General features: G+C 38.5%; 1 protein-coding gene across 21 annotated transcripts in view; it reads left to right on the top strand.

Annotated features, from left to right (window-relative positions):
- cacna1db (calcium channel, voltage-dependent, L type, alpha 1D subunit, b) overlaps positions 1 to 26,287 on the top strand; it is a 111,921-nt gene that overhangs the window by 59,810 nt on the left and 25,824 nt on the right. For 5 of the 21 annotated variants that reach the window (XM_036135556.1, XM_036135516.1, XM_036135503.1 and 2 more), the window contains exons 7-32: positions 1,583 to 1,779; positions 4,940 to 5,043; positions 5,257 to 5,426; positions 6,466 to 6,540; positions 8,454 to 8,541; positions 8,821 to 8,847; positions 9,209 to 9,369; positions 9,484 to 9,709; positions 11,355 to 11,562; positions 11,747 to 11,867; positions 12,496 to 12,610; positions 12,742 to 12,796; positions 12,921 to 12,981; positions 13,640 to 13,793; positions 13,941 to 14,070; positions 15,640 to 15,699; positions 15,788 to 15,847; positions 18,922 to 19,028; positions 19,985 to 20,072; positions 20,230 to 20,337; positions 20,446 to 20,498; positions 21,005 to 21,151; positions 21,345 to 21,546; positions 21,660 to 21,818; positions 22,719 to 22,829; positions 23,000 to 23,077. In XM_036135556.1, the coding sequence (XP_035991449.1) occupies positions 1,583 to 1,779; positions 4,940 to 5,043; positions 5,257 to 5,426; positions 6,466 to 6,540; positions 8,454 to 8,541; positions 8,821 to 8,847; positions 9,209 to 9,369; positions 9,484 to 9,709; positions 11,355 to 11,562; positions 11,747 to 11,867; positions 12,496 to 12,610; positions 12,742 to 12,796; positions 12,921 to 12,981; positions 13,640 to 13,793; positions 13,941 to 14,070; positions 15,640 to 15,699; positions 15,788 to 15,847; positions 18,922 to 19,028; positions 19,985 to 20,072; positions 20,230 to 20,337; positions 20,446 to 20,498; positions 21,005 to 21,151; positions 21,345 to 21,546; positions 21,660 to 21,818; positions 22,719 to 22,829; positions 23,000 to 23,077 (3,065 nt within the window). The remainder of the gene's footprint in view (positions 1 to 1,582; positions 1,780 to 4,939; positions 5,044 to 5,256; positions 5,427 to 6,465; positions 6,541 to 8,453; positions 8,542 to 8,820; positions 8,848 to 9,208; positions 9,370 to 9,483; positions 9,710 to 11,354; positions 11,563 to 11,746; positions 11,868 to 12,495; positions 12,611 to 12,741; positions 12,797 to 12,920; positions 12,982 to 13,639; positions 13,794 to 13,940; positions 14,071 to 15,639; positions 15,700 to 15,787; positions 15,848 to 18,921; positions 19,029 to 19,984; positions 20,073 to 20,229; positions 20,338 to 20,445; positions 20,499 to 21,004; positions 21,152 to 21,344; positions 21,547 to 21,659; positions 21,819 to 22,718; positions 22,830 to 22,999; positions 23,078 to 26,287) is intronic. The other 16 variants (XM_036135551.1, XM_036135536.1, XM_036135590.1 and 13 more) reach the window with 12 other exon arrangements.

The raw sequence follows: 26,287 nt of genomic DNA, 5'->3' as shown, positions 1-26,287 counted from the left end.
TACTTTTTTAAACCTTTTCTTTCATAGTTAGTCTTTGCCTTACTGCCTTGGTGTTAAAGTTTAATGCCATAAACACCGACCATGAGTTTGGCAAATTATTCAAATAGTTATTAGCTGAATTAATCAAAACCTTGGTCAGTCTACCACCAGTTGGAGCTACTCAAAGCATTTGTCATGCTGAGGTGAGTGAATCTTCTTTAGTGCATACAAAGTGTCTGCGTAAAGCAGTGTTGTAGTCAAGTCACTATGCCTCGAGTCCGAGTCCAGGTTCGAGTCACCAGTGTTCAAGTCCGAGTCAAGTCCAAGTCATTAAAAAAAAAATCCGAGTCGAGTCCACTACTCATCCGAGTAAAGTCCGAGTCGAGTCACTATTGACGTGTGATGTATGACATGAAGCAGTAACATTCCATTGCACTAATAACTCTTTCGCTGTAGTTACCCTTGGTTTTACTCAGTAAAACTACCGCTTTTTCCAAGTCTAAGACGTCTCCTAACCATGGTTTTTAAACATTGTTGTTATGGAACGCGCAACAGCGACTCGAGGTACGCTGATAGGCCGCATATGAAGGATGTTAAAGCCGCAAGCGGCGTCGATCGGCGGGGTTCGCGCACCGCCGCGGTGTCGGCCGGCGGGCGGGGTTCGCGCACCGCCGGCCGCCCGCCACCGCAGATGCTGTTACGCATTTTCCTCGCCCGTCCACCGGGCGATTCCCACAAAAGCGTTCGGCAGCGTTCCCCCGTGACTCACAACAAATCTGGAGCAGATCGGTCGATGCAGCGAGGAGATACAGCCGTTGGATAATGATAATGCATTTGGCCACCGGACCGGACTAAATCGTTCGGCGGGCCGGAAAATTTATACCGATTCCTGGACGGTGATTACAAACAGAAAAAAAAAAAACGGCCAATGACACCATGAACGCCGAGCAGGAGAAAAACAACGACTTACTTTCCTATCAACTCGGCCAGTTTTCCAGTCTTTCCGAGCCCTCGACACTCAATCCATCGTTTGAGCTGAATGTTGGTATGTTGTTCCACAGTTCTACCAGTAAAATGGGCGCCTGGACATCCTCTTGTGAAAGTTTAACAGCTGAAAAGTCTGTCATATCGTTGTATATGTTGCATGTGTAACGGCTGGTTGCTACGTGCGCTCTCACACTGTTTGCCCTTCCTTAGCGGCAAGGGGCGTTGCTCATGAGATGGTGACGTCACGTGCGCGGTACGACATTTAGATATTAAAATCATACACCAAATAATATTCTAATGACATATTAAAATTATAGCCTAATGATATAAAAAAAAGTCTAGTCTTTTTCTCAATTTCCGAGTCAGAATGATCTGAATATAGGAGTCCGAGTCCAAGTTCGAGTCATCAGTGCTCAAGTCCAAGTCAAGTCACGAGTCTCTAAATTTAGCTAATGACTCGGACTCGAGTTCGAGTCTCGGACTCGAGTACTACAACACTGGCGTAAAGTATCACAAGGTCTTGGTTAGGTTCCGGTATGACTTTGGCATTCAGTGTGCCGTGGAGTTTTAATATTGAAAATGACTGCTCTCAACCTCTTTGTGTTTACAACGCCAGGAGCCCTCGCAGAAGAGGAGCCTGTTCCATGCGCCGTCTCAGGGCACGGTCGCCGTTGCCTGGTCAATGGCACCATTTGCAGGGAGGGCTGGCAGGGCCCCAACAATGGCATCACCAACTTCGACAACTTTCTGTTCGCCATGCTAACCGTTTTCCAATGTATCACCATGGAAGGCTGGACCGAAGTTCTCTATTGGGTAATCTAATATTAAAAATACACAAAACTTGAGTGAGAAAAAAATTAAAATGCTTCTTGATAAAATTGGAAACTGGAATAATATCAATTGGAAATGAATAAAAACGATGTTACAAATCTGACAAGGCTTATTTTAAAGTAAATAAAGAAAGTAAATAATCTTTTTTTTAATTTAAGATTACATAACAGGCTACTTTATTTATTTATTTTACAAAGAAGCATTTCCTTTACAATTTCCTTTACAAAACATGTTTCTGCTTGAGGGTCCCAATAGACTGAAATTATAAAAATGATAATAGAAAAGTAAACTGTGCTAAGTGCATCATCCTTTAACACAAAGCAGCAGCAAACAATTTGAGAAAACATGCATTATTATAGTTTGCAGAAATATATTTAAAGCTTTTACGGTAATAAATCACATTAGACACACTAACATGGGTCACACTCACATGACATGAGTTCTTTCAGACCTACCGCCTGAACAATCACTTCTCTTTGAATAAACAAGTGTCATAAATCTAAAAAGCTAGTTTCCCTCGAAATCTCTCAGCTGCTCATTAGCAAAAAAACAGCGATGGCTTTTAATTAGCAAAAATTATCTTGGTCCGCCCACTCCCAATTATTGATGGTAACCCTCATCTATGAAATAATGAACCTCTCTCACCCATCCTCCTCTGTCCTCCCATAAACCTGCTTTTCATCCTTTGTACATATTTTACTGCTCTTTTCATGTATGTGTTGCCATGGCAATTCCATGCTAATGTTGGTGTTCTATTGTTGGAAAGAAGACAAACCTAAAACAATAAGAAGCAGTTTATGGACGGATGGCTCTTTACATTAGCTGTGTGCTGTAACATTTTCTACTTAAATTGGGTAACTAACAGTTTATGCAGAAGTTTATGCAGGTGGCTGAGTGACGTGGTAGCTTAAATTCATGAACAGAGCTGTGTAGAAACTCTGTTGGGTGATTGTGGATTCAAAAACAAAAGCCAAACTTAAGTTTCTTGAGGGGCAAGGATGCTAACCTGGCCAGCCAGATTGATAGTGTCAATTAATCTAGGATTAATCTGGGACTGCTCCTATCGAATCCCTTTCAGCAGGACAAAGCGACACCTAGAGCCCGCTACCAAAGTTTGGTTTTAGCCAATCACTGTATCAAATCACAAGAAAGTAAGCTAGCAAAGGCACTTCTTGCTGTTCTTTCAAAGATTAAATTGTGGATTCTTACAAAACAGATGGGATAGTAGTAGCTAGCAGTGTCCCCCTGCACTGCCATGTTAATTTTAACTTGTCGGTGGTCTCGGCAGCTATTGCTTTCGTCACAGGGGTTTGTCTTTCCTTAAACCATAATACTGATTAGCCCGAACCTTTTTTTGGTTCAGTCACAAATGGCTGAAGCAGGAGGGATACAAGATGGATTCTCGTGTGTTTGTGAACGCACAGATACCGTGAGAACTCAGCTTGCAGGCAAGGTTACAAGGATGCACCGATGAGAGATTTTTAGGCTAGTTTCTGACCTCAAACGTTGTAAAGCTCTGACTTGTTTATTCCAACTCTAGCCAGATTTTTGTAGTACGTTAAATGTGATATCTCTAAATGACTGCCAACATTTCTGAAGCCATGATACACAGACACTCATTTGTCAGGTGCTACATTTAGATTCATGTTGTTTGTGGAATATTAACTTTCTGTTTAAAGTATCCTGAAGGAAAAGCTGACATTTTTGACTATTTGAAGAAATTACAGATTACTTTCTGGCAACTTCTTCCAGCTGCCTCTAGTGGCACGTTTAAACATCTGTGATGCTTAAAATTAGTCCTTTTCCTTTAGTAACAACTTAATCAGACCAGAGACTGCTCCTAGCCAACATTTTAGTGGCTATGCATGGTGCATTCACTGAGTGTGAAAAAGGATTTGGTTTTGTTTCCCACCGACCAATTTCTTTAGCACCTTTTATAGATAAAAACCTTCACTATAACATAGAAAAACAATCAATAAAAGACAATGAGAAAAGCATCACAACAAATAGGAAAAGGCACGTTGCCTGTTTGCTTCAATTTAAGAGTATTCAGTAACTTCTCAAAGGAATCACAGCTGCCAGTAAAAGCTAAAAATAACAGAATTTATTTCCAGTCTTTATGAGGCACTGGTAAATAATAATAATATTATCTCTTATCCCAAACAAAACAAAAGAGCTGCCAGTAAATTGTTTCAGCCACAGTGTCTGTCGCCATTCGTTCTGTAAACATCATTAACGGCCTACATGCTAAAGACTCTTGATGGGGATTGAATGAAGTTCAATTTTTAGCAGCATTATTTCACAAAAAAGATTATATTATTATTTTACAAATAAAACTGTTTTAAAACACAGAGAAACCAGCAAATGGAAATGGTGAAAATCACCAGTAACTATGATTTCTCCAGGTGGTAGAAAGTACTGAGTGGATTTAATCAGCTTAGTTTTTGCTGAGTGTGGAATATTCTAAGCACTAAAAGATTTGACACCCATCGTTAAAATGTGAAGAAACAGTTTTGATGGCAGTAGCATAATGGCAACACTGACCAAATTTCAGTTCTCTAAAAATATGCTTCCCTTTGCTGCTACACTGTGTGTAGCTGAGGGTTACCCCTGGGTCATCATCCAGCCTAGTTTGTCATAGTTACAGTTGTTTAAATTTTTATAATTATCAATCTGAACATAGATGTGCTCATGTTTAGGCAAGGAGCTGGTTTCTTGACGTCTTTATGTGATTTAAAAAGATCAAAGCACATCTTCCTTAACAGAATGGCATGTTCTCTTTTCTAATGCAGATTGGCCTCTATAATTAAGAACAACAATAATGACATTTATTTTCTAGAAATTATTATGGGTCTAATAGTGATTTTATTAGAAAATCACAAATATTATTTCTAACATTTGGAGCCCTTTCAATAGTCTACAACAGAAGTTAAAAACATACGAAGGCTTTTCGCACATTTTTATCAGGGTTGCCATTACATGTGTATTCATTAGTTCATTTTGGTATTTATTAAAGGAACATTTCTGTTCCTCTGTAAGTAATTGACAGATTTACACGAATGATGAATATTGCACACTGAATGTTATTTCAAGCCATTAAAAAAGCTCAAATTATTATTTATAGCCATGTATTTCTTTTCAGATGAATGATGCAATGGGCTTTGAGCTGCCGTGGATCTACTTTGTCAGTCTGGTCATCTTTGGATCCTTCTTTGTTCTGAACCTGGTCTTGGGAGTGTTGAGTGGGTATGTTTACATTTTTACTTTTTCTCTTGTCAGAAAAAGCCGTTTTTTGTCGGTCTTCAAATATAAGAGGGATGTCCCTGTAAATCATGTGATTATTATTGACTGCCGGCATCATGTTAAATTCATGGTGTAATTTATTGGTGATTGTCATGCCGGCTAATGATCTGAAGGAATAAAAGCAAACCAAGGCTCCTGCCTCTTTTCTCCTTGCAGAGAGTTTTCCAAAGAGCGTGAAAAGGCCAAAGCTCGAGGTGACTTCCAGAAGCTGCGCGAGAAGCAGCAGCTGGAGGAGGACCTGAAGGGCTACCTGGACTGGATCACGCAAGCCGAGGACATCGACCCTGAGAACGAGGAGGAGGGGGACGAGGAGGGCAAGCGCAATCGTGAGTTACTTTCTTTTTATTCTTGTTTTACAGCCGAAAGAATTAAATCATAACTGAGAGCTGCTGTTCTTCTTCAGTCCTTTAAAGTCACTACATTAGCTTGAGCCTTAACATCAATTCAACGCTCAACCAATTTCTGTTACGTTTAAGATGGAGGATTCAGAATTACAGCTAAAACCTTAATTTCAGATAATTTTATACTTGCAATGCATACATGACTTTTTAACTATACCTGAAAGAGGGATCAAGAGCCAGTTTATATAATTAGTAATCATGTAGTTACATAATAAATCTGTGATTGGCAAGAAGCATCCATTATGGTAAAGTCATACAAGTCTCATCTTCTTTGTACTGATACTCCTTCGGTGCCTTGCAGTCAGTCCATGCGCCCCTGTCAGTGTTCATGTTCTCCTGTATCTGCACTGCTTTTACCTCTGCTGCTGTTGTTGCTGTTTACGGTGATAATAACCCACTAACGTTCTCTCCTCGATTCCTGCAGTGTTGACATGTCGCCTTGTAAAAACTGTCCGTAGAACGCCGCTAACATCAGATCTTCCCTCTTTCTCCCATATGTTGCCACATATCTTCTTGGTTTTTAACAGCTGTTTACTTTTCTAGCTCCTATATCTCATGTTCTCTCTGAAGTCTTGTAGATAGCTAATAATTTCCAATTGTAGAATGTACCATGTGGTTATTGTGTCCAGAAATCATGAGTGATAAGACTGGCCAGGTTTATTGGCTTTCATTACTATTAATACTGCTTAGTCAGTATCAATCTCAATAATAACAACATGTGGATCTGAGTAACTAGTGAAGGATTTTTTTTTTTATTATCATATTCCACAGTATGGACAGATTTATTCCATAAATTTTTTTTTTCATGCTGTTCATCACTCTTTTTTCTGGATACCGTAGCTGCGTCAGTAGTTTGTTTTGGAGCTGCCTGTAGCTGTTCATTCCTCTCTCTTGTTCTGCTTTGTGTTGACTCACTGCTTCCTCTGCTGTCTGGCTGTGTGAACTGCATGTTGATAACACCAAGGGGTCACACTGGCTGACCTCACTGAGAAGAAGAAAGGGAAGTTTGGCTGGTTCTCTCAGTCCACAGAGACACAGGGTAAATGTATTTGTGTGCACCTGAGCGCAGGAGTGTCAGGAAGAGTTCATTCATCCCCTGTGCTTTTTCTCCATGAGGACATTTCATCCTGAAAAGCATCTGTGCATTAATGGCCTTGGCTCCCTGTATGCTTTTTGAACTTCTTTCTTTATGCTGTTTTACTGTGCATGATCCCTATCATCATCATCACCATCATTATGTCTAAAATATTTTCATTTAATACTTCTTATTCTAAATGTTATTCTAGTATAAGAATGATATAGTTCAGCAAAAAGCTAATTGAAGTGCTTAAATGCAAGTACTTACGAACCACCAAATCTATGTAGATCCTCCAGAATCCTTCAAAGACAAATAAAAAATCCAGTTCTTCTGTAAACATTGTACATACAGTACTGTATATGAACAATTAAAATATAAGCAGCAATATTAGTTCTAAGTGCGCATTCAGCTGTGTAAAAAGTCTTAATGGGTTCACCAGGGATTGTAGTAGCATCTCTTGAAACCGCGATCTTTTCCCCTGTTAAAGCTGGAGCTATGTTGTTTCCTGACTAATGAGGTGGAACACATCTTTCCTATTTGAACCGCGTGTTGTATCGATTTCCCCATTTTGAAGAGCGTCTCAGAAAATGTTTTTGTCAAATTGAAATAAGAAAAGATAAGAAGATAAGAAATTCCTATGTTGTTCCACAATTGGGCAAAAATACAGCAGCTGATTTGCACAGCAAAGGGAGAAAAATATGGAATATGCCTGATTGGCGATTTTGCAAAAAAACCCGACTATTTTCTTTTACATGGGATTTTTATACAGAGGTATAAATGTGAAGGGTTCTATAGTCATACAGACTATACGTTGCTGTTTCAACAAAGTGGCTGAACTATATAAGCAAATTCTAATTTGCTTTTGTTGAATCAGAAGTATTTGTGTAAAGATTAAGCGTCATTTCATCATCCTCATAATGTTCTTGTTCTCCATTCCTTGTCTGTAAACACACCTTTTCCTGCCTGTGAATCATCCAGTTTTCACTATTTTATGACTGTTTTAACAATTTGCCTATTAAAACCAACATCACTGCAATGTACAGACATGGATACATACTGCACATTTCCCATAAAACGCATCACATTTCATCAGCACACTCCACTTATGACTACTTGGCTTCAGCAACTGGTATTTTACTTTTACTATTTTACTGAGTAACGATGCTTAAATTCTGAGTTTACAGCTAACATGTGTGATATTAAAAATGTACCAAACAATGTTTAACCTCATGAATTTGTTAGGACTTGCTCAGTGCAGACCCCTCAAAAGCATTCTTTGCAATACCGACCTCATAATCTAAAGCAATTCCTGGGAATTGCTTTTCCTGGGAATTAGAGATCAATCCGAACAGTAAAAAACTGACATATAGCAGCTTATCTTCAGAAATACCATATTCTATGCATCCTAAGTTAAATACAGTTTTCTCAGTTAATGTCAAACTTTGTGAAGAGGCCACCCAGTCAGTTCAGTTAAGGTTTTTTCAGGTAATTTACAACCATCAGACCAAAATAATGGCTCTTCATACCACACACCATCCTGTAATTTTGTTAAATTTCCTCAATGTCTTGGATCCTTATTGGTCTTTCGGCATTGTAAGGTAAAAACAAAGAAAAAAATTCATGCAGCCAAGAAAAAAATGTTTTATATTTTCTCCCTTTTTACTTCTAACGTTTCATTTTATGTTGGTTTCTGGAGAGGTCAAAGTCTCTAAAAGAAATGCACATTTTTAATGAGCATATTGTAAAGCAAGACTCTCAGAAAGAAATATATTTTTTCAAACTGTGCTGAAACACAATTTTAAGACTTGTAAAATTTTAATGTCTTTATTCACTTATTTTTTTAAATGTTTACATGTCTGTGTGTGATTCTGCAGCGAGCATGCCCACGAGTGAGACAGAGTCAGTGAACACAGATAATCATAATGGAGAAGAGGGCAAATCTCCGTGCTGTGGGCCGCTGTGGTGAGTTTGACACATCATACCAAAAATCAGTTATGCAAGAGGTTTTTCATCTAGTAATTCACAGCTGTCAGACACAGTCGCTGCTCTGTAGTGGTTGAAGTAATTGCGATAGAAAATGGGTCACCGAGGTTCTTAAACGCAGCGCTAGCATTAGTCTGTCGGAAATGAAGTCCCTCTGACACGAGCAAGAAGAGTCCGCTACCAAATTCAGCCTTTAGAGTCCGCCATTGTTTCCCAGTTTTATTCAAAACAAAATGTCTTGTCTTTTATTTCCACCAGTCAGAAAATAACTAAATCAAAGTGCAGGTTAGTACTGTTCTGTGATGCTGCATGGTAGATATGCTCCTCCTGATGCGATCCAGTTCATCGTGCATGATTGATTCTGGTCACGTATTTCAGTCATTCTGACCCCTGCTGTTTTCATCCGTATGTTTCTTCCCCTGATGGCATCAGCGATTCAATGTTGTTTCCCGTTGACCTCAAATCCAGCCTTCTTGCTCCTGATCAGTTTTGATCCACTTGTATTTGATGTGACAATATTTCTTTATTTCAATAAATGATTCATTGCATGTGGGGGACATCAAAAAATCCCCCCCCCCTCAAGATTTGCATAAAGGTCTAAACATGAGTTTTATTCAAAATATTTTGAAATTGACTCCCCTGTCAGTCGTCAGTGGCGACGGTGGAACCGCTTCTGCCGCAGGAAGTGCCGGGCGGCCGTGAAATCTGTGACGTTTTATTGGCTGGTCATCATCCTGGTGTTCCTCAACACCCTCACCATCGCATCCGAGCACTACAACCAGCCGGAGTGGCTAACTGAAGTACAGGGTATGCGTTTGACTTTCTACGTTCTGTTTGCTTTTATGTTCAGCGCGTTGAAACGGAATGTGTTAGAGCCGTTTCATTTCTACAGAAAGTGTCGCCGTCTTCTCTCTTCTCCAGATGTAGCTAACAAGGTTCTTTTGGCCTTGTTCACTCTGGAGATGCTTGTGAAGATGTACAGTTTGGGGCTACAGGCCTACTTCGTGTCGCTGTTCAACCGCTTTGACTGTTTTGTGGTGTGCGGCGGCATCGTGGAGACCATCCTGGTGGAGCTGGCGATCATGTCCCCCCTGGGGATCTCAGTTTTACGCTGCGTACGCCTCCTCAGGATCTTTAAAGTCACACGGTAAGTGCATTTCACACTGATTATTTATTTATGCCCTGAAGGCAACAGTCAGCATCACAAATAAAAGCGAAAAGTTGAAATGGGATACGGGACTTTTAAAAGAGAATCAAATAGTGTTTCTCTGAATAAAAAAAAAAGAATCACATCTTATAGGGATGGTGCATTTTGAATTGGTCCGGATTCATGCTGTCAGCTGCTTAAGTTTAAAGACACAGTACCAAAGCTGGTATTTTTCCCCCATCTTCTAAAACATTCACTGTAATTAAGAGCAAATGTTTACTGGTTTTGGACTTTTGCAGTCGATTAAAGTTACCTTCTTATGTCTTTGCTGTGTCTAAATCTTAAGCTGGTACTTGTTTTCATCAACATTCCTGTGAGATGTGGTAAATGTCCAAAACCATTTGTTTTTCTGACTTTCTGTTGCCCCGTTGCATTCTGTTACTTACGCTGATGTTAGAGGGAAAGAAAAAATTTCATCCCACCAGATGAAAATATTTTAAATGAAGTTTTATGCATTCTCTGCACTGTTCTTACACAAGTCACCATCACTTCCCTGGGATTCCCAAGGGAAGTGATGGCGACTATTGTGATATGGTAATACCTTGTATGGAATGTTGTAAATATATATATATAAAACAATGTGTGTATTCTGGAGCATGTAACAAAATTAATTTCCCCCTGGGATCATTAAAGTATGGCTGAGTCTGAGTCCGATACACAACTCTTATATTCAAGGGAATGTATTAGTTGTACAAATGCTAAACATTTTCTTCTGTCTGAACTAGGAAGAGTTGGAAAGAGAAATCATTTTCTAAAATGATTACTCAGTCCAATTTTTTGTCTATCTGATTACAAAATCCAAAAGCAGAAGTCTTCTTCTTTGTCCATACACAATTTCACAAAGGCCTGCCTGCCTTTTGCCTTTATCGGGGATGTGGCCTCCAGCAGCATGCGGTATAAGTCGGACTGTTCGGCTTTAAGTTGCATTGCTCGTAATTTGTCATGATGGCCTCGGTGTTCATCCTATGAGTCTTTTTTGCTTCTTCAACGATCAGCTTTGCCAGTGCAGGTGTCACTTATGACTCATCCAGAGATTTTTAAAAGTGTGGAACGTCTCATATTTTTTATTGATATACTTTGTACTTGGGCCACTGAAACGTAAAAACTAATAAAAATGAGTTTGCACCACTTGAACAAAACAGCTGCAGAAAGCTAAGGTTTTTCACCGGCTGATGGGTAACAGTCATTTCAGGAAGGCTCTTTTACATAACATTAAGGTAATACATCAAAAATGTTTGCTTTTTACAGAAACCTGTATTGCATTATAATATATGTGGACACACATTTATATGCTTTGCAGTCAGAAGAAATATGTGGGTCAAGTTGAAGGATTACTTTAAATCCAAATTTTATTTGCCCACGAAAGAAGGAAATAAATAAATAAGGAAAGAAAGAAAGAAAGAAAGAAAGAAAGAAAGAAAGAAAGAAAGAAAAAGAAAATTTTAACTAACAGAGGGATCCAGCAGCACCTCATGCTAAGATGAGAGTGAAATTACCAAATTTATATTTTTACAAAAGTTAAAATACTGTTGCAATGTACTCATTTTGTTTCTCTGTTAAAGCCCCTGATTTCTTTCTCCTTCAGTCACTGGGCATCTCTCAGCAACCTGGTGGCCTCCCTGCTCAACTCCATGAAGTCCATCGCCTCCCTGCTGCTGCTGCTCTTCCTCTTCATCATTATTTTCTCGCTGCTTGGCATGCAACTGTTTGGGGGAAAATTCAACTTTGATGAGACGGTGACCAAAAGAAGCACGTTTGATAACTTCCCGCAGGCCCTGCTCACTGTGTTTCAGGTGTGAGCCGAACTGCGAGTTTTGTCACTTGTGTTATGATTCAGTCTGTTTAAGGTGTTGCAGTTGGTGGCAAAATTAAGCATTCAATTTCAGTTTCTGGGAATAAGTACGGTGATTAATACAGCGCAAACGTAATGAAACGTTTCAGTGTTATCCTCTTTTAAATTTTCATGTTGTCCTGCAGATCTTAACGGGTGAAGACTGGAACACGGTTATGTATGACGGCATCATGGCCTACGGTGGTCCGGCCTCCTCTGGAATGGTGGTCTGCATTTACTTCATCATCCTGTTCATCTGTGGAAACTGTATCCTTCTCATGGCAATCAAGAGCATTGCAAAAACTATTTATATCCACTGAACCTTTTCAAATTCATCATAAAAACAAACTTTGTGTGGCATGCATCTGTATTCTGCCTCTTTGCACCCATACTTTGTAGAAACAACTTTTGCCGAAATAGCAGCTCTACCAAGTTGATCGGTTAGATACATTTCTGTGACCAACAGATTTTGGGACTCCAGAGGGCGCTGAAACACATATTTTGATTCTGGATCTTAAGGGATAGTGTTAAGCAAAACTCACTGCATCTTGTTTTCACCATCAGTGGTGAAAGTAGTTTTACAAATAGTGCAAAGAGTATTTTGGTTTGAACAACTCCAAGAATCTGTGACTGACAGAATACAATTATGTGATAATTTGCCTTGGTTTGTCACATTAAATGCTGATAAAATACATGGAGGTTTGTGGTCGGAATGCACCAAGATGCAAAATAGTATGAATACTTTTGCAAGGCACAATCCAACAGAGGAAGAAAATAAATGTTTGCACCTAAGAAAAACAAATTGTGTTAAACTGATCCATTTTCACAAAGCCAAAGTTTTTATTTTATTTTATAACGTTGGTAAATGTTTGTTTTCTTTAACTCACCTGATCAGACATTCTACTGAACGTGTTCTTGGCCATTGCTGTGGATAATCTGGCTGACGCAGAGAGCCTAAACACGGCACAGAGAGAGGAAGAGGAGGCCAAAAAGAGAAAGAACAGCATAAAGTACGGCTCACAACGCTTTGATTTGACCTATTTACTTTATCAAGTTTTTATTTAGCTAAACTCCTGCTGAAAAAAAACACTGGCCGTTTTCTGTCTTGTTAATTACTTTGAGTTTTTTTTACTGCCTATAGGGAAACAAATACAGAGAAGAAAAGAGTTGAAATAACAGAGGACGGTGAAACAAAGGTAAAACACAAAGTAGCTTAAGCCCTCATAAACCATTTAAATGACTAAACCACCACGTTTAGATTTTTCTTTTCATTTTTTGTGTCAAAAATGTTTTGTTTTTTTTCCTTTTCACTTTATTTAGATGCCGACAGAGGCCTTGCTAGAGGGTGACAAAGAGTCGTATCCTCCCATCGACTCACCAGGTAAATGAGCTTGTTTAACAGATGGGCCTTAAATGGGCTGAGTTTAAAAATAAAAGTGCATAAAAGCAGGTATGTTTAAACTAAAAATGTCGGAACTTTAATGAAGAAAGAAATTTGAAATTAGGATACAGCTTTTAATGACCAACTTCCACAGATACATGATGAATTGTTTATTTTTGTCTTCATATGGCTGAGCAATATGAAATGTTACAAGGAACCAGTTTTTGAAATGTTAACCTAATCAAGTTAGACAGAAAAGCCATTCACAGCTTTTATATGCCTTTAAACAGTTATCCACCCATATAGCTTGAACAAGAAATGTATAATTTACCCCTTTAACATCATGCATCAGGCATGCGCGTGATGAAAAAATATTTTAACACAATACATCCTTGTGAGGAAAACAAAGAAAGAGACAAATAAATACTTGTGATCAAATGATGTACAGTATTTTTTTTTTCAAAGGCAAAAAAAAAAAAAAAATACATAAAGATTTTTTCCTTGTTACAGAATCTAAGATACAATCAGTGTAGTGAATACATAATCTAAATATTGATTTATTTAGATAAAAATGTGTTCATTTATTCTTTTGATCTGGGAAGTTATAATATGCTGCAGACAACAGGTCCTGTTACAAGATTGAACAACTGTGTTACAGGTGGTGATGAAGATGATGATGATGATGATAATGAGAACCTCCCTGAAGCCCCCCCAGGACCCCGGCCCCAGCGGCTCTCTGAACTCACCATGAAAGAGAAGATCCCACCTATCCCAGAGGGCAGCGCGTTTTTCATCTTCAGCAGCACCAACCCGTGAGTCTGGTGTCGTCTTCACGACACGTCGGAGCCAGTTTTTCTGTTTAGAGGGACAGAAGTCATAAGATTACAGAAAAAAAGAAAACCTGAAATGTAACCTGTCACAACAGATTTATGTTCTGCTCTCTGCCTCGGTTTCCAAAGGTTTCGCGTGCTCTGCCATAAGCTCATCAACCATCAGATCTTCACCAACCTGATCCTTGTCTTCATCATGCTCAGCTCTGTTTCCCTAGCTGCCGAGGACCCCATCCGCAACTTCTCTGCTCGCAACATTGTACGTAAAACGACAGGAGTCTGTGTGACGCTGCTTCACACTTGTGCACATTATAGGGAAGCTCAATCTACCAACGGCAGCTAATCACCAGTCTTTCTCACAGAGGGCCTTTCCACACATCACAGTAGGAGAAGCACAGCTGGGATGAAGCCTATTCTCAGGGTCTCATTCATAGCTGTTGTTTATTACACTGACATAAATGCTTTGGTAGAGAAGAGCTGTTAGATTTCTACTTTGACAGGCCTATAGCAAATATTAGCCATACATCCTCAACTTACATGTGTAAGTAAACCAATCTACATGGAGAGATTTCTCATCATTTCTATATCTAAATAACAGAAGTTCCCAAATAATACATTGGAAATGTGTGTTTACTGAATGAGCTCACGTCTGTATTTCAAACAGTGCTATGATGATGGCTACTTGCATTTCTATGAACCACAGTAAGCTGCACTTGGTATTCCTGAATGTGGGAAGTCCCCAATTGTAATTTGAATCTTTAGGAAAACATTAGCAAAAAAAAAAAAAATGTTGAAGTGGTGACATTAAAATGTTAAGAATTGGAGGTGCTCAATATATAAACCTGCAATTTTGTACAATACTAAAGTTTCAAAGGATTCGATTAATTGTCTGGCTCTTACATATTCATTGTCAGGCATTCACACTTTGCAGGTCAGAGTTGCTCATTGAATGGACCTTTTCCTTCCCTTGATGCCCACATCTGAAAAAATATCAACACCAAAAAAGTGGTTCAGGATGTGGAAACTCTGACATGATAAAAAAAGAGAGAAGAACATTAAATGTGGCTTAAGTGCAACAAAAAAAACGAATCACCATTACAATGATAAAAAGTCAATATCATCTCCACCTGCTTTTGCAACATAAGTATTGCAGAGTTTCTGATTGGAAGCCCACAGACCCTGTAGATGCAGATATTTTAGAAAAAAAAGAGTGAAAAATATCAAAAATATAGATTTATAAAAATCAGGATAATGTAGCTGGGGCATCAAATCTCTACTTGGAGTGTGGTAGTCTTAAAGCTCTGACAGATATAGTGGTTCTATGCCATTTAAACATTTAAAAACAAGTATTTTAAATAGGATCCTAAAATAAACAGGAAACCAGTGTAAGGAAGCCAGCAAGACTGCATAGGACCTTGCAGGTATTATTAGCTGCTCCAACCGTAATTAGCTGGGGAGCTACATGGCTGTCATGGGTGACAAGCACATATCCTAAAGATTGTTTTTTTACACTGCATTGAAAAAAAAGAAAATATGCAGTCTCAGTAAATCATTACATAGATTTATCCTCCCTACAGTAGCTCCAGACGGGGACTAAAATAAAAAAATCAAATGCTAAATCCAAAGTTTATCCTTAAAACCCTGATTAAAGAGAGTGAGAATAAAACAGCTTTTATGTTCAGGTGTTACCAAGTGCAGCTTCCCTCTGTAGAGATTTGTTTCTGTTTTATGTGTTTTTAAACGACACTTTCTTACCGGTAGACGTATTTAAAAGACCACTTTGTGTGTTGACCTGCAATGACTTGAACCTGTGCATTGCTTTTTGCAGATACTTGGTTATTTTGACTATGCTTTCACCGCAATCTTTACTGTTGAGATCCTGTTGAAGGTAAATGTCCTGTGTGTGCCGTGCTGTTCTGTGTTGGGTAGAGCTTCAGTAACCCTGTGTGCTTATGTCACTCTGATTGCCTTCTCAGATCCTAGGCTATGCAGACTATGTCTTCACTAGTATGTTTACATTTGAGATCCTTGTTAAGGTAAACAACAGCGACTGTCGTGCTGCCCCGACAGCACTTCCGAGCTTGCCGCAAATGTCCTTCCTCCCGTCGTTTTTTAATGTTAAGAAAGAATGGCTGCCTGCTCGTTTTGTCGTCACAACACTACGCCACGCAAATTATGTCAATTTTTTCCCCCCTTGTCTGTCAAAAACACGTTTTGCGTCAAGGCCCGCTTTTCCTAATCATCTCCAGCCGCAGCGCAGACCACGCTCACTGGCACTCCGAATAAAGATGTGCACAAAAGCTTCAAACGGAGCTGGTGTGATAGAGACTTGGTGACCCCAAGATGCAGATCTTTGCTCTGGTCCTAGAGGTTCTTTTACCGCCCTTACATTGCTCTCTTTGTAATAAGCAAGGCAAGTTTACTTGTACAGCACATTTTAGTAACAAGACAATTCAAAGTGCTGCATATAACAGAATATAAGAAAATAAAACATTACAGAGGAAAGTACATCACAGTAAAATAGTACCAACAGGTCAACATATGTTGGACTAATCTAATGAAGTTTCAGTGAAATACAACAGTTTGAAATGAACATTAACATTTAAAGACAACTCTAAATAGGGTTTTAATCTTGATTTAAAATCAGGGTTTCTGCACTTTTACAGTCTTCTGGGAGTTTGTTCCAGATAAGTGAAAAGTGGATAAGAACCAAATGCTGCTTCTCCGTGTTTGGTTCTGGTTCTGGGTATGCAGAGTAGACCAGAACCAGACGATCTGAGTGGTCTGGAGGGTTGATACACTGACAACTGTATTTGTAATATATTTTGACATTGATGTATTTTGATATCACAGAGTGAAGTCTGTGATGTATTTTGATGCTAAGTTTGTCATTCCTTTGCAGAGTAGCTAAGAAAATATTATATTTTCTTCTTATATTTATATTTCAGGGAATCAGAGCGTTTATTACAAGTTACTAGACTCTTTTGTTTAACTTAATTGCCCCACTATAGATTTCATTTAATAAAGAGGAATTATTTCTTAATATGGGATTTTTCCCAAATGAAGTATTGCACCCAAATTAAAGATTGGATTAAAATTTGTAAAAAAAAAAAAAAAAAAAAAAAAAAAAAATACATTTAACAGAAAAATAATTTTTCTTGAGTGTTTCCACATTTTAAAAAGGGTTGACAATAAATGTGAAGGTTAGTAAATGTCACTAAGAGCTCTAGAGTGTAATTATTTATTTTAGTTTCTGAAAGTGCACAATGTATTTTGAAAATTTTCAGAAAATGTTCATGTTAGGATTTCATGTAACATAAAACAATTAGAAACTGTTGTTATATTAAAAAAAAAGGTTTTAATTTCATAGAAATTTCAAAGTTTCTTCATAGATTTCATCGTTTTTGGACTTTTTTTGTGAAAATGAATTTGCCCTTATTGTCTGACTAAATATTGCATTCACAATTACAATGTTTTACTTGGCTGATAGTCCTCCACCTCCAAAATATAAACTTATATATAAGCAAATATAAGCAACATGTATATGATTCAAAATTTTGAAATTATTTTACGGTGAGCACAGTTCCTGTTCAGTCTTTTCCTCCATCCCGTTGCTCGCTGCATGTCTGCACCAGGTAACTCTCCTGTGTAAAAGCTTTAGAATAAAAGTCTGTTTGTGCTACAGGCCTAACCTGTGAAGTGAATGAGTGTTTCTGCTCTCCCTGTCATGTGTCAGTATTTTGCATTGTTTATAGTGCACATGTGTCTGTCAGCGTGTTTGTGCAGAGCTGCACATGCATGCCAATCTGTACATACTCATTTTATAGCCATTTATTTAGGAATGAGGAGGGGGGGGGGCAGTATCAGATTGTCGCTGTATGATAACCTTTGATAAAAAATCCCAAGGGTTCACAGTATTTACACAAAACTTGATCTAATTGCTTCTAAAAAGAGAAAAGAGCAATGCTGCTGCAAACACTGTATATTGCATATTACAGCTGTAATGTCATTATCTCTGAGATTATTTTCTGTTAGTTAGATTTTATACACAGGTTTAAGAAACAGATCTAGAATAAGCAAAGTTTATTCTAGATTTTATTTGATGGGGTCATATTAACGGTTTTCTTGAAGATGAACTAAAATCCATATAGAATAGGGTACAATACATAAGCAAGAAGCGAAACTTACAAGAACAGTTTAGCAACACCTTTCTAATAATAATTGACACAGATAAGTGAAGTGAATATGGCAAGACCTTTTGAAACGTTGATAATGAACTGACAAGTGTTTAAAACACAAAAGAAAACCGAAACACCCAAGGATCATAACGCTGTGACTCGTCTGTTCTGTAATTTATTTTTTATTGGGGTTATGGTGTGTTGCTTTTATCTTTAAGCCTATGTGATAAAATCTGTTTGAGAACAAAAAATTACAAAAAACGAAGAACTCTTAGAGATGGGAAATACTTATTCACAGAACTGTAGTTTCCCCATCCTCTTATCACAACTTGTCTTTATCACAAGCAGAAGCAACATTTCACAACAGCCAAAACTTGCGATCTTAAGGGAGAGAAAAGAGTGGTATCCTTCCTTCAGCCAGCTGACCAGCAGTGTGCGGCAACAGCGGGAGAGGGGCAGCTCTGTCTTCGCTCTATGCTTCAAACGGCTGGACTATAGCTCTTAAGAACCTCACGTGGCCCCTCATTAAAAAAAAAGCTAAACTTAAACATTATAGTAGAACATTTTAGCAGTTTCAAAACAGTAATTTTTAAAACCTTGGTACACTTTGATTGTTTAGGAAAAAAACATGGCTTGTCAGTTTATTATAAATGCTCACAGCTCAACGATTCTGATTTTGCCAAACATGACTCATTGGGGAAAAAAAATTCAAAGCATCCAGTTTCAAGCAGCTAACAAAATGATTGCGAATTATGTTCTCAAAACCCAAAAATCAAGATTTAACAAACCTCTTCTAGTAGACAACATGTCAGGAAAATACATCTTTTAAAATTAGACTCCATTGTGTCTGACCAGACTGCTGTTGTCTCTGCTCTGTGTTTGTGTCTGAGAGTTGTAGTTTTCTGTGTAACATTTTCATCTTCTTTGTTTAGATGACGGCGTTCGGCGCGTTCCTTCATAAAGGGGCGTTCTGCAGGAACTATTTCAACCTATTAGACCTGCTGGTTGTCGGCGTGTCTCTCGTGTCCTTTGGTATTCAGTACGTATCTTTCCACCTCTCCTCGCTAATACTGATGTTTTTCTCCCTGGCTGAAATTAATGTTTGCAGTAGAGAAAGTTTTACATGAATAGTACACTTTGAGTTCTAACTAATGATATTTCTTCATTGTTATTACAAAAGTTGGATGGGACTGTACTTCTCTCTTGTTGGACCTGGATACAAGGATAAATTATTAAAAGATTACCATATAGACCAAACAGTATTTAAGATAATCTCGATTTGTTACATTTCAGTGTAAAAACGAGAAAGAAAAAACATGATTTTTAGTTAAACGTATATTTTTAGAGTACAGTTAGAAAAATGTTGAACAACCCCCACTGTTATTTTGTTGCCCAAAAACAGTGATGTCCAAATAGTTTGCCATGGGGGTCTTAAAAGTTGAGTTAAAAGTACTTGGAGGGCCACGATATTTTGATTTTGATTTATCAAAGCTGCAAAAACAACTACTATTATAATTTTCATTTTACCTGCTCAACAAAAAACTAATCATACAGTACTGTAATGAAAGTAGCAGAATAGTCTGTAGAAAAGGGATCTGTAAATCATTTTAGACAAAAAAAAAAACAAACAACAACAACAACATACAAGGGCCTATCATTTTAATCTGTCTACATTTTTTGTGTCTTTTCAGCAACAGGAATCAGCTTTGGCCCAGTCTTTGTTTTAAACATTTTCCATTTTAAGAAACCTTTTATTTGTTTGTAATTTATTTGAAAGGCCTTGCATTAATAAAGTTTGCACTCTAGCATTTTTTCACGTGTCTCTGCATCAACCGCATAAGCTGGCAAACCAAATTTATGGCACTCTATAAATGTGGTTGAGGGAGCACAAAATCCTTCTGAAGGCCACAAAGGGGCCTCAGGCCACACTTTGGATACCCCTGACCCAAAACAACTCAAGCTGATCGGCTGGTGTGTTTTAATCGCCCTCCGCAGGTCCTCTGCTATCTCAGTGGTGAAGATCCTCCGTGTTTTGCGAGTCCTCCGTCCGCTGAGGGCCATAAACAGGGCCAAGGGACTCAAGGTAACACTCAGTCTCGCCCGTTGTCTGTGTGTTTCTCTCCTTGAATGTGTCTGTTTCTCTCCCTGTGAATTTAGCGTCTCTGTGAAGGCCTGTGGCCTTCTTTCTGATGCAGCTCTGTAAATCTGAACTGACAGTGTGTAACTACATCCCTCTGCAGCACGTGGTGCAGTGCGTATTTGTGGCCATCAGGACCATCGGCAACATCATGATTGTCACCACACTCCTGCAGTTCATGTTCGCTTGTATCGGCGTGCAGCTCTTCAAGGTAAAAGAGCACAAAAACCTTACAAGGGCAGGAGATTTGTGTCTTTACATTTTTTTTTTTATTACATTATTTTGAATAAAACCCCATTGTTGTACCTTCTCTTTTCAGGGTAAATTCTACCGATGCACAGATGACGCAAAGTCCAGCCCGGATGAGTGCAAGTTAGTTCTTCTCATTTCTGTCTGATTTTCAAATTTTTGCGCACGCATAGCTGCAGGACTGTGCACCTGTCTTGTGTAATGCTAATGTTACTATATTTTGCTTCTGGGGAGCCAGGCATCATCCATAGGTCTCCTAAAGAAAAACAGCCACAAGTCTGAGGTTTTATTTGTATGTTTTCTTGAAAACATTACTGTTCATCTGTAGATTGTTTCTAATGCTTGAACTCTCCTGATTTGTCTTCTGCTTGTCTACTTTCCATTCAATGCATACCTTGCACACGCTGTGGCATTTAGATAAACGGATTGGACAGGAAAAGCAGCAAAAGTTCAAAACAAGTACTTTGAAAGACTTTCAGAAAGCCTAAAGGCTATTTTTCAGACTGTTGTTAAATATTTCAAGAAAGAACGTCTTGCTGCCTGTATGCAAAATATAGAGAAACAAGAGGGGGTTGAAAACATTTGCACAGTGTTTACATTGTGTGCCTAAAGATAATTTTTTAATCCAGGGGAACATACATTCTTTACAACAACGGGGACACGGCACTGCCCATGGTGAAGGAGAGGATCTGGTACAACAGCGACTTCAACTTTGACAACGTCCTCATGGCCATGATGGCCTTGTTCACCGTCTCCACCTTTGAGGGATGGCCCACGTGAGTGTTGTTCGGCTTCAATTAAGGACTCTCGTTTTAAAAACCCAATTAAAGTGACATTAACAGCTTCATCAAAGCCCATTGTCCTTGTTAATAAATATCTACCTAGTCATTGTTATGACGCATGGGGTATTATGTGAAAAAGAGACAACTTATTCTTAGTGTTTTAACCGGGTCCTGTTTGTCCTCACAGTCTGCTGTACAAGGCCATCGATTCTAACAGGGAGAACATGGGCCCCATCTACAACTACCGCATTGAGATCTCCATCTTCTTCATCATCTACATCATCATCATCGCCTTCTTCATGATGAACATCTTTGTTGGTTTCGTCATTGTTACCTTTCAGGAGCAGGGTGAGAAGGAGTACAAGAACTGCGAGCTGGACAAGAACCAGGTGGGTGGCTGTTGAGGAAGCTTGGCTTCAGACGCATCTGATTCCTTCAGAGTTTTGTTTTATGAGTCTGTTTGTCTCTTTGTTTCTTTGCTTCGCGCACAACACCACCACAGCGTCAGTGTGTGGAGTATGCACTAAAAGCTCGCCCTCTACGCCGCTACATTCCCAAAAATCCCTACCAGTACAAGTTCTGGTATGTGGTCAACTCCACCGGCTTTGAGTACGTCATGTTTGTCCTGATCATCCTCAACACGCTGTGTCTGGCTATTCAAGTAAGTTCTCCTGTCAGGGGATACAGAGTCCAAGCACTTCACATTTTGTCACATTGCAACCACCAACATTAGTTTTGTCTTTTATTGGGATTTTATTGTGATAGAGCACCACAAAGTTACAGAAGTAAGTAAAAGTAAGTAAAAAGGGAAAACTTTTTACAAATAAACGCCTGAAAAAAGGGCCTGCTTGTGTAACTAGCTCTAGTTATTGTGATACCTCTAGGTCAAATCCACCCAGTTACCTTTAGTCATAATCAGATAGGTTCTAACTAACCCTGCCTACTTCTAAACAGCTTTCTTACTGACCTGTCTGGTGTCTTTTTGGTCTTTGCCATGCATTTTGTTCACAAATGTTCTTTAACAAACCTCTGAGGCCTTTACAGAGCACTGGTATTTATACTCAGATTACTAACACAGATCTGGACTCTTATGTACCAACTAGTTAACTTCTGAGGTAATTTACATTTGATTGTCACCGTCAAACTTATTGATCCACTTGGTACCACTTATAAGGCTCAGTTTACCTGTAACTCTTCAGACTGAAGACGTCTCTTGGAGAAGAAAGGAAACATTTCAACAAAGAAGAACCTGTCCGGAGGACCTTCTCAGCTTTTTTTCTTTCTACCCGGATTATTGAGATACATCAGGATAATTTATACTGGGTTTTAGTCAGGTGGATTGGAGTAAAGAGGGTTAAATAAAAAACAACAACAAAAAAAAAAAACATGCGGCATTTTGTGGAGTTTTGTAAAAACTTAAAAATCATCCGTCCATTTCCTTTGAAATATTGTGCTAATTTGTGTTCATCTGTTACATAAAATCCCTGTAAAAGACATTGAGGTTTGTGGTTGTAACAATAACAGAGGGAATCCTTTTAATGATCTGCTTCTCTCTCTGCAGCACCATGGCCAGTCCCATCTGTTTAACTATGCCATGGACATCCTCAACATGGTCTTCACAGGAGTTTTCACTGTGGAGATGATCCTAAAGCTCATTGCCTTCAAACCCAGAGTAAGTGTCTCATCTTGTCCCTTCTGCTTCTTCCTTTAAGATCCCTTCTTATTTGTATGCCCCTACAGTCTGATATTTAGCCCTCACTTTGCCTATTCCTCGTACCTCTTGCTTCCTCCCCTTGTGCCCTGCCCTCTCCCCCTGCTGGCTGTGTATGTTACCATATTCAGGGCTATGTTGGGGACGCCTGGAACGTCTTCGATGCTCTAGTGGTGATCGGCAGTGTAGTCGACATCATACTCAGCCAGGTAGAAAGACGCCAGAATGCACAGCTCTGTCCGTCCCTCTTCCTGCTCCCCCAGATGTTACTGCTTTTCTCCTTTTAATCGTTCCTCAGCGTCTTTCCTTATTCCTGTCCTTTCCTTCCTGTTCTGTCTTTGTATGGGCCAGTCTATAAACAACAAGGCTTTCTGATTAATCAGATACCTGCAGGCAATTTAAAAGACTGATTTGGACCATTGTAAAATGCAACAGTTTTAACGACTGAAATAATAACTATGAAACCAAAGCTGTTTTTGATTTATTGTCTGTTCTTTTTTGATTTTCTTTGTTTCAGCATACATAGATACATTTTTGTTTTTACTTTATATATACATATATATATATATATATATATATATATATATATATATATATATATATATATATATATATATATATATATATATATATATAAAAGGTTGTTCTTACCACAAGAAACACAAACTTAACTCTGTAAATTGTTCGAACCTTGTTCGAATATTCAATTCAATTTCAATTAAATTTTATTTATATAGCACCAATTCATGAAGCGTGTCATCTTAAGGCACTTTACAAAGTCAAATTCAATCAGATTATACAGATTGGTCAAAAAATTCCTATAACAAAAGGAACCCAGTTGATTGCTTCAAAGTCCCGACAAGCAGCATTCACTCCTGGAGAAGCGTAGAGCCACAGGGAGAATCGTCTGCGTTGTCAATGGCTTTGCAGCAATCCCTCATGCTGAGCAAGCATGAAGCGACAGTTGAAAGAAAAACTCCCCTTTAACGGGAAGGAAAACCTCCAGCAGAATCAGGCTCAGTATGAACGGTCATCTCCCTCGACCGACTGGGGGTCAGAGAAGACATGGCAGAGACACAATAAGAAAGACAAAAAGCACAGAAGCACGCATTGATCCAGTGATCTGTTCTACATTAGATGGTAATAGCGAGTGATCTGTCTTCCCTGGATGATGTCACAGCTAACAGAACGCCAGACCAGGTGTACCTACTATGAAGAAAAAAGAGAGAGAACAAAAGTTAAAAGCTGAAATGACGACAAGCAATGCAAAACTTGAGAACAGTAGAACTCAGTAGAGTGAGAAAAATCTACCTAGTCATCCAGTCCTGATATCCTCCAGTAGCCTAAGCCTATAGCAGCATAACTATAGAGGTAGCTCAGGGTAACATGAGCCGCTCTAACTATAAGCTTTGTCAAAAAGGAAAGTTTTAAGATTAGTCTTAAAAGTAGACAGGGTGTCTGCCTCACGGACCAAAACTGGGAGTTGGTTCCACAGGAGAGGAGCCTGATAGCTAAAGGATCTGCCTCCCATTCTACTTTTAGAGACTCTAGGAACCACCAGCAGACCTGCAGTCTGAGAGCGAAGTGCTCTGTTAGGAACATACGGGGTAATCAGAGCTCTGATATATGATGGAGTTTGATTATTAAGGGCTTTATACGTTAGAAGAAGAATTTTAAATTATATTCTTGATTTAACAGGAAGCCAATGAAGGGAAGCTAAAATTGGATAAATATGATCCCTCCTGTTGATTTTCATCAGAACTCTTGCTGCAGCATTTTGGATCAGCTGAAGACTTTGAACTGCATTTTGTGGACTTCCTGATAGTAAAGAATTACAATAGTCCAGCCTTGAAGTAACAAATGCATGGACTAGTTTTTCAGCATCGCTCCTGCACAGAATATTTCTAATTTTGGCGATATTCCGGAGGTGAAAAAAGGAAACTCTGGAAACCTGTTTAATATGGGATTTAAATGACATGTCTTGTTCAAAAATAACACCAAGATTTTTTACTTTATTACCAGAGGCCAATTTAAAGGCATCCAGATTAAGTGATTGATTAAGAAGTTTATTTTTTGAGGACTCTGGTCCAAAGATTACAACTTCTGTCTTGTCAGAATTTAAATGGAGGAAATTTAAAGTCATCCAGCTTTTGATGTCATCAAGACATGACTGCCTTCGAAGTAATTGATTGGATTTATTAATAAATATAGAGTGTCATCAGCATAACAGTGGAAATTAATCCCATGCTGTCTGATAATTTTGCCAATCGGAAGCATATATATATATATATATATATATATATATATATATATATATATATATATAGTAAAGAGAATTGGTCTAAGGACTGAACCCTGTGGTACTCCACAAGTGACCCTAGAGTTTGAAGAAGATTTATTATTAACATAAACAAACTGGAATGTGTCAGATAGACAAGATTTAAACCAGCCTAATGCTTTCCCCTTAATCCCTACAGTATGCTCAAGTCTTTGTAGGAGAATATTGTGATCAACGGTATCAAATGCAGCACTGAGATCAAACAGGACAAGTACAAACACGAGTCCATTATCTGAGGCCATGAAAATATCATTAGTGATCTTCACCAGAGCTGTTTCAGTGCTATGATGAGCTCTGAAGCCTGACTGAAACTCCTCAAGTAGGTCATTACTTTGTAAATGTGCACAAAGTTGATTAGCAACTACTTTCTCAAGAACTTTGGATAACAAAAGAAGATTAGATTTAGGTCTGTAATTTACTAACTCATCTTGATCAAGAGATGGTTTCTTAAGTTAAGGTTTAATAGCAGCTACGTTAAAAGCCTGTGGTACATATCCATTTACTAAGGACAGATACATCATGTCTAAAATAGTGTCACTGATCAAAGGGAATACCTCTTTAAACAATTTGGTTGGGATTGGGTCTAACATATAGGTAGAAGGTTTAGATGAAGCTAGAATTTTAGATAGCTCAAAAATCTCTACTGCTTCTAAACAGTTTAAACACTGCGCATGTTCTAAAGATTCCTCCAATGCTGCCTCACTTACTGAGGACGAGGTAATCATGTTTGGGAGGATGCCAATTATTTTATTTTTATTGGAATCAATTTTATTTATGAAGAATCCCATAAAGTCATTACTGTTAAGAGCTAAGGGGATGGGTGAATAAATGGAGCTGTGACTCTGAGTAAGTTTGGCAACTGCACTGCAGAGAAATCTAGGATTATTTCAATCTGAAAAACTCACAGACAAAGAAATGGCAATTAGAAGGATTTTATTGATACAATATTTTAAGTCTTTGGCGCTCAGACCTCGGCAGGAACATTAATGCTGAATTATACTTTAATATGCATAAGTAGATGTATGAGAACAGGGATGTTCCCCCCAGGTCTGAAACTGGTGGTGGAGTGGAGATAGAAGAA

Source organism: Fundulus heteroclitus, chromosome 1 (assembly GCF_011125445.2).
Source record: "Fundulus heteroclitus isolate FHET01 chromosome 1, MU-UCD_Fhet_4.1, whole genome shotgun sequence".
Classification (NCBI taxonomy): domain Eukaryota; kingdom Metazoa; phylum Chordata; class Actinopteri; order Cyprinodontiformes; family Fundulidae; genus Fundulus; species Fundulus heteroclitus.
Note: the sequence above shows the minus strand (reverse complement) of the source record. Positions and strands in the feature narration are given on the sequence as shown.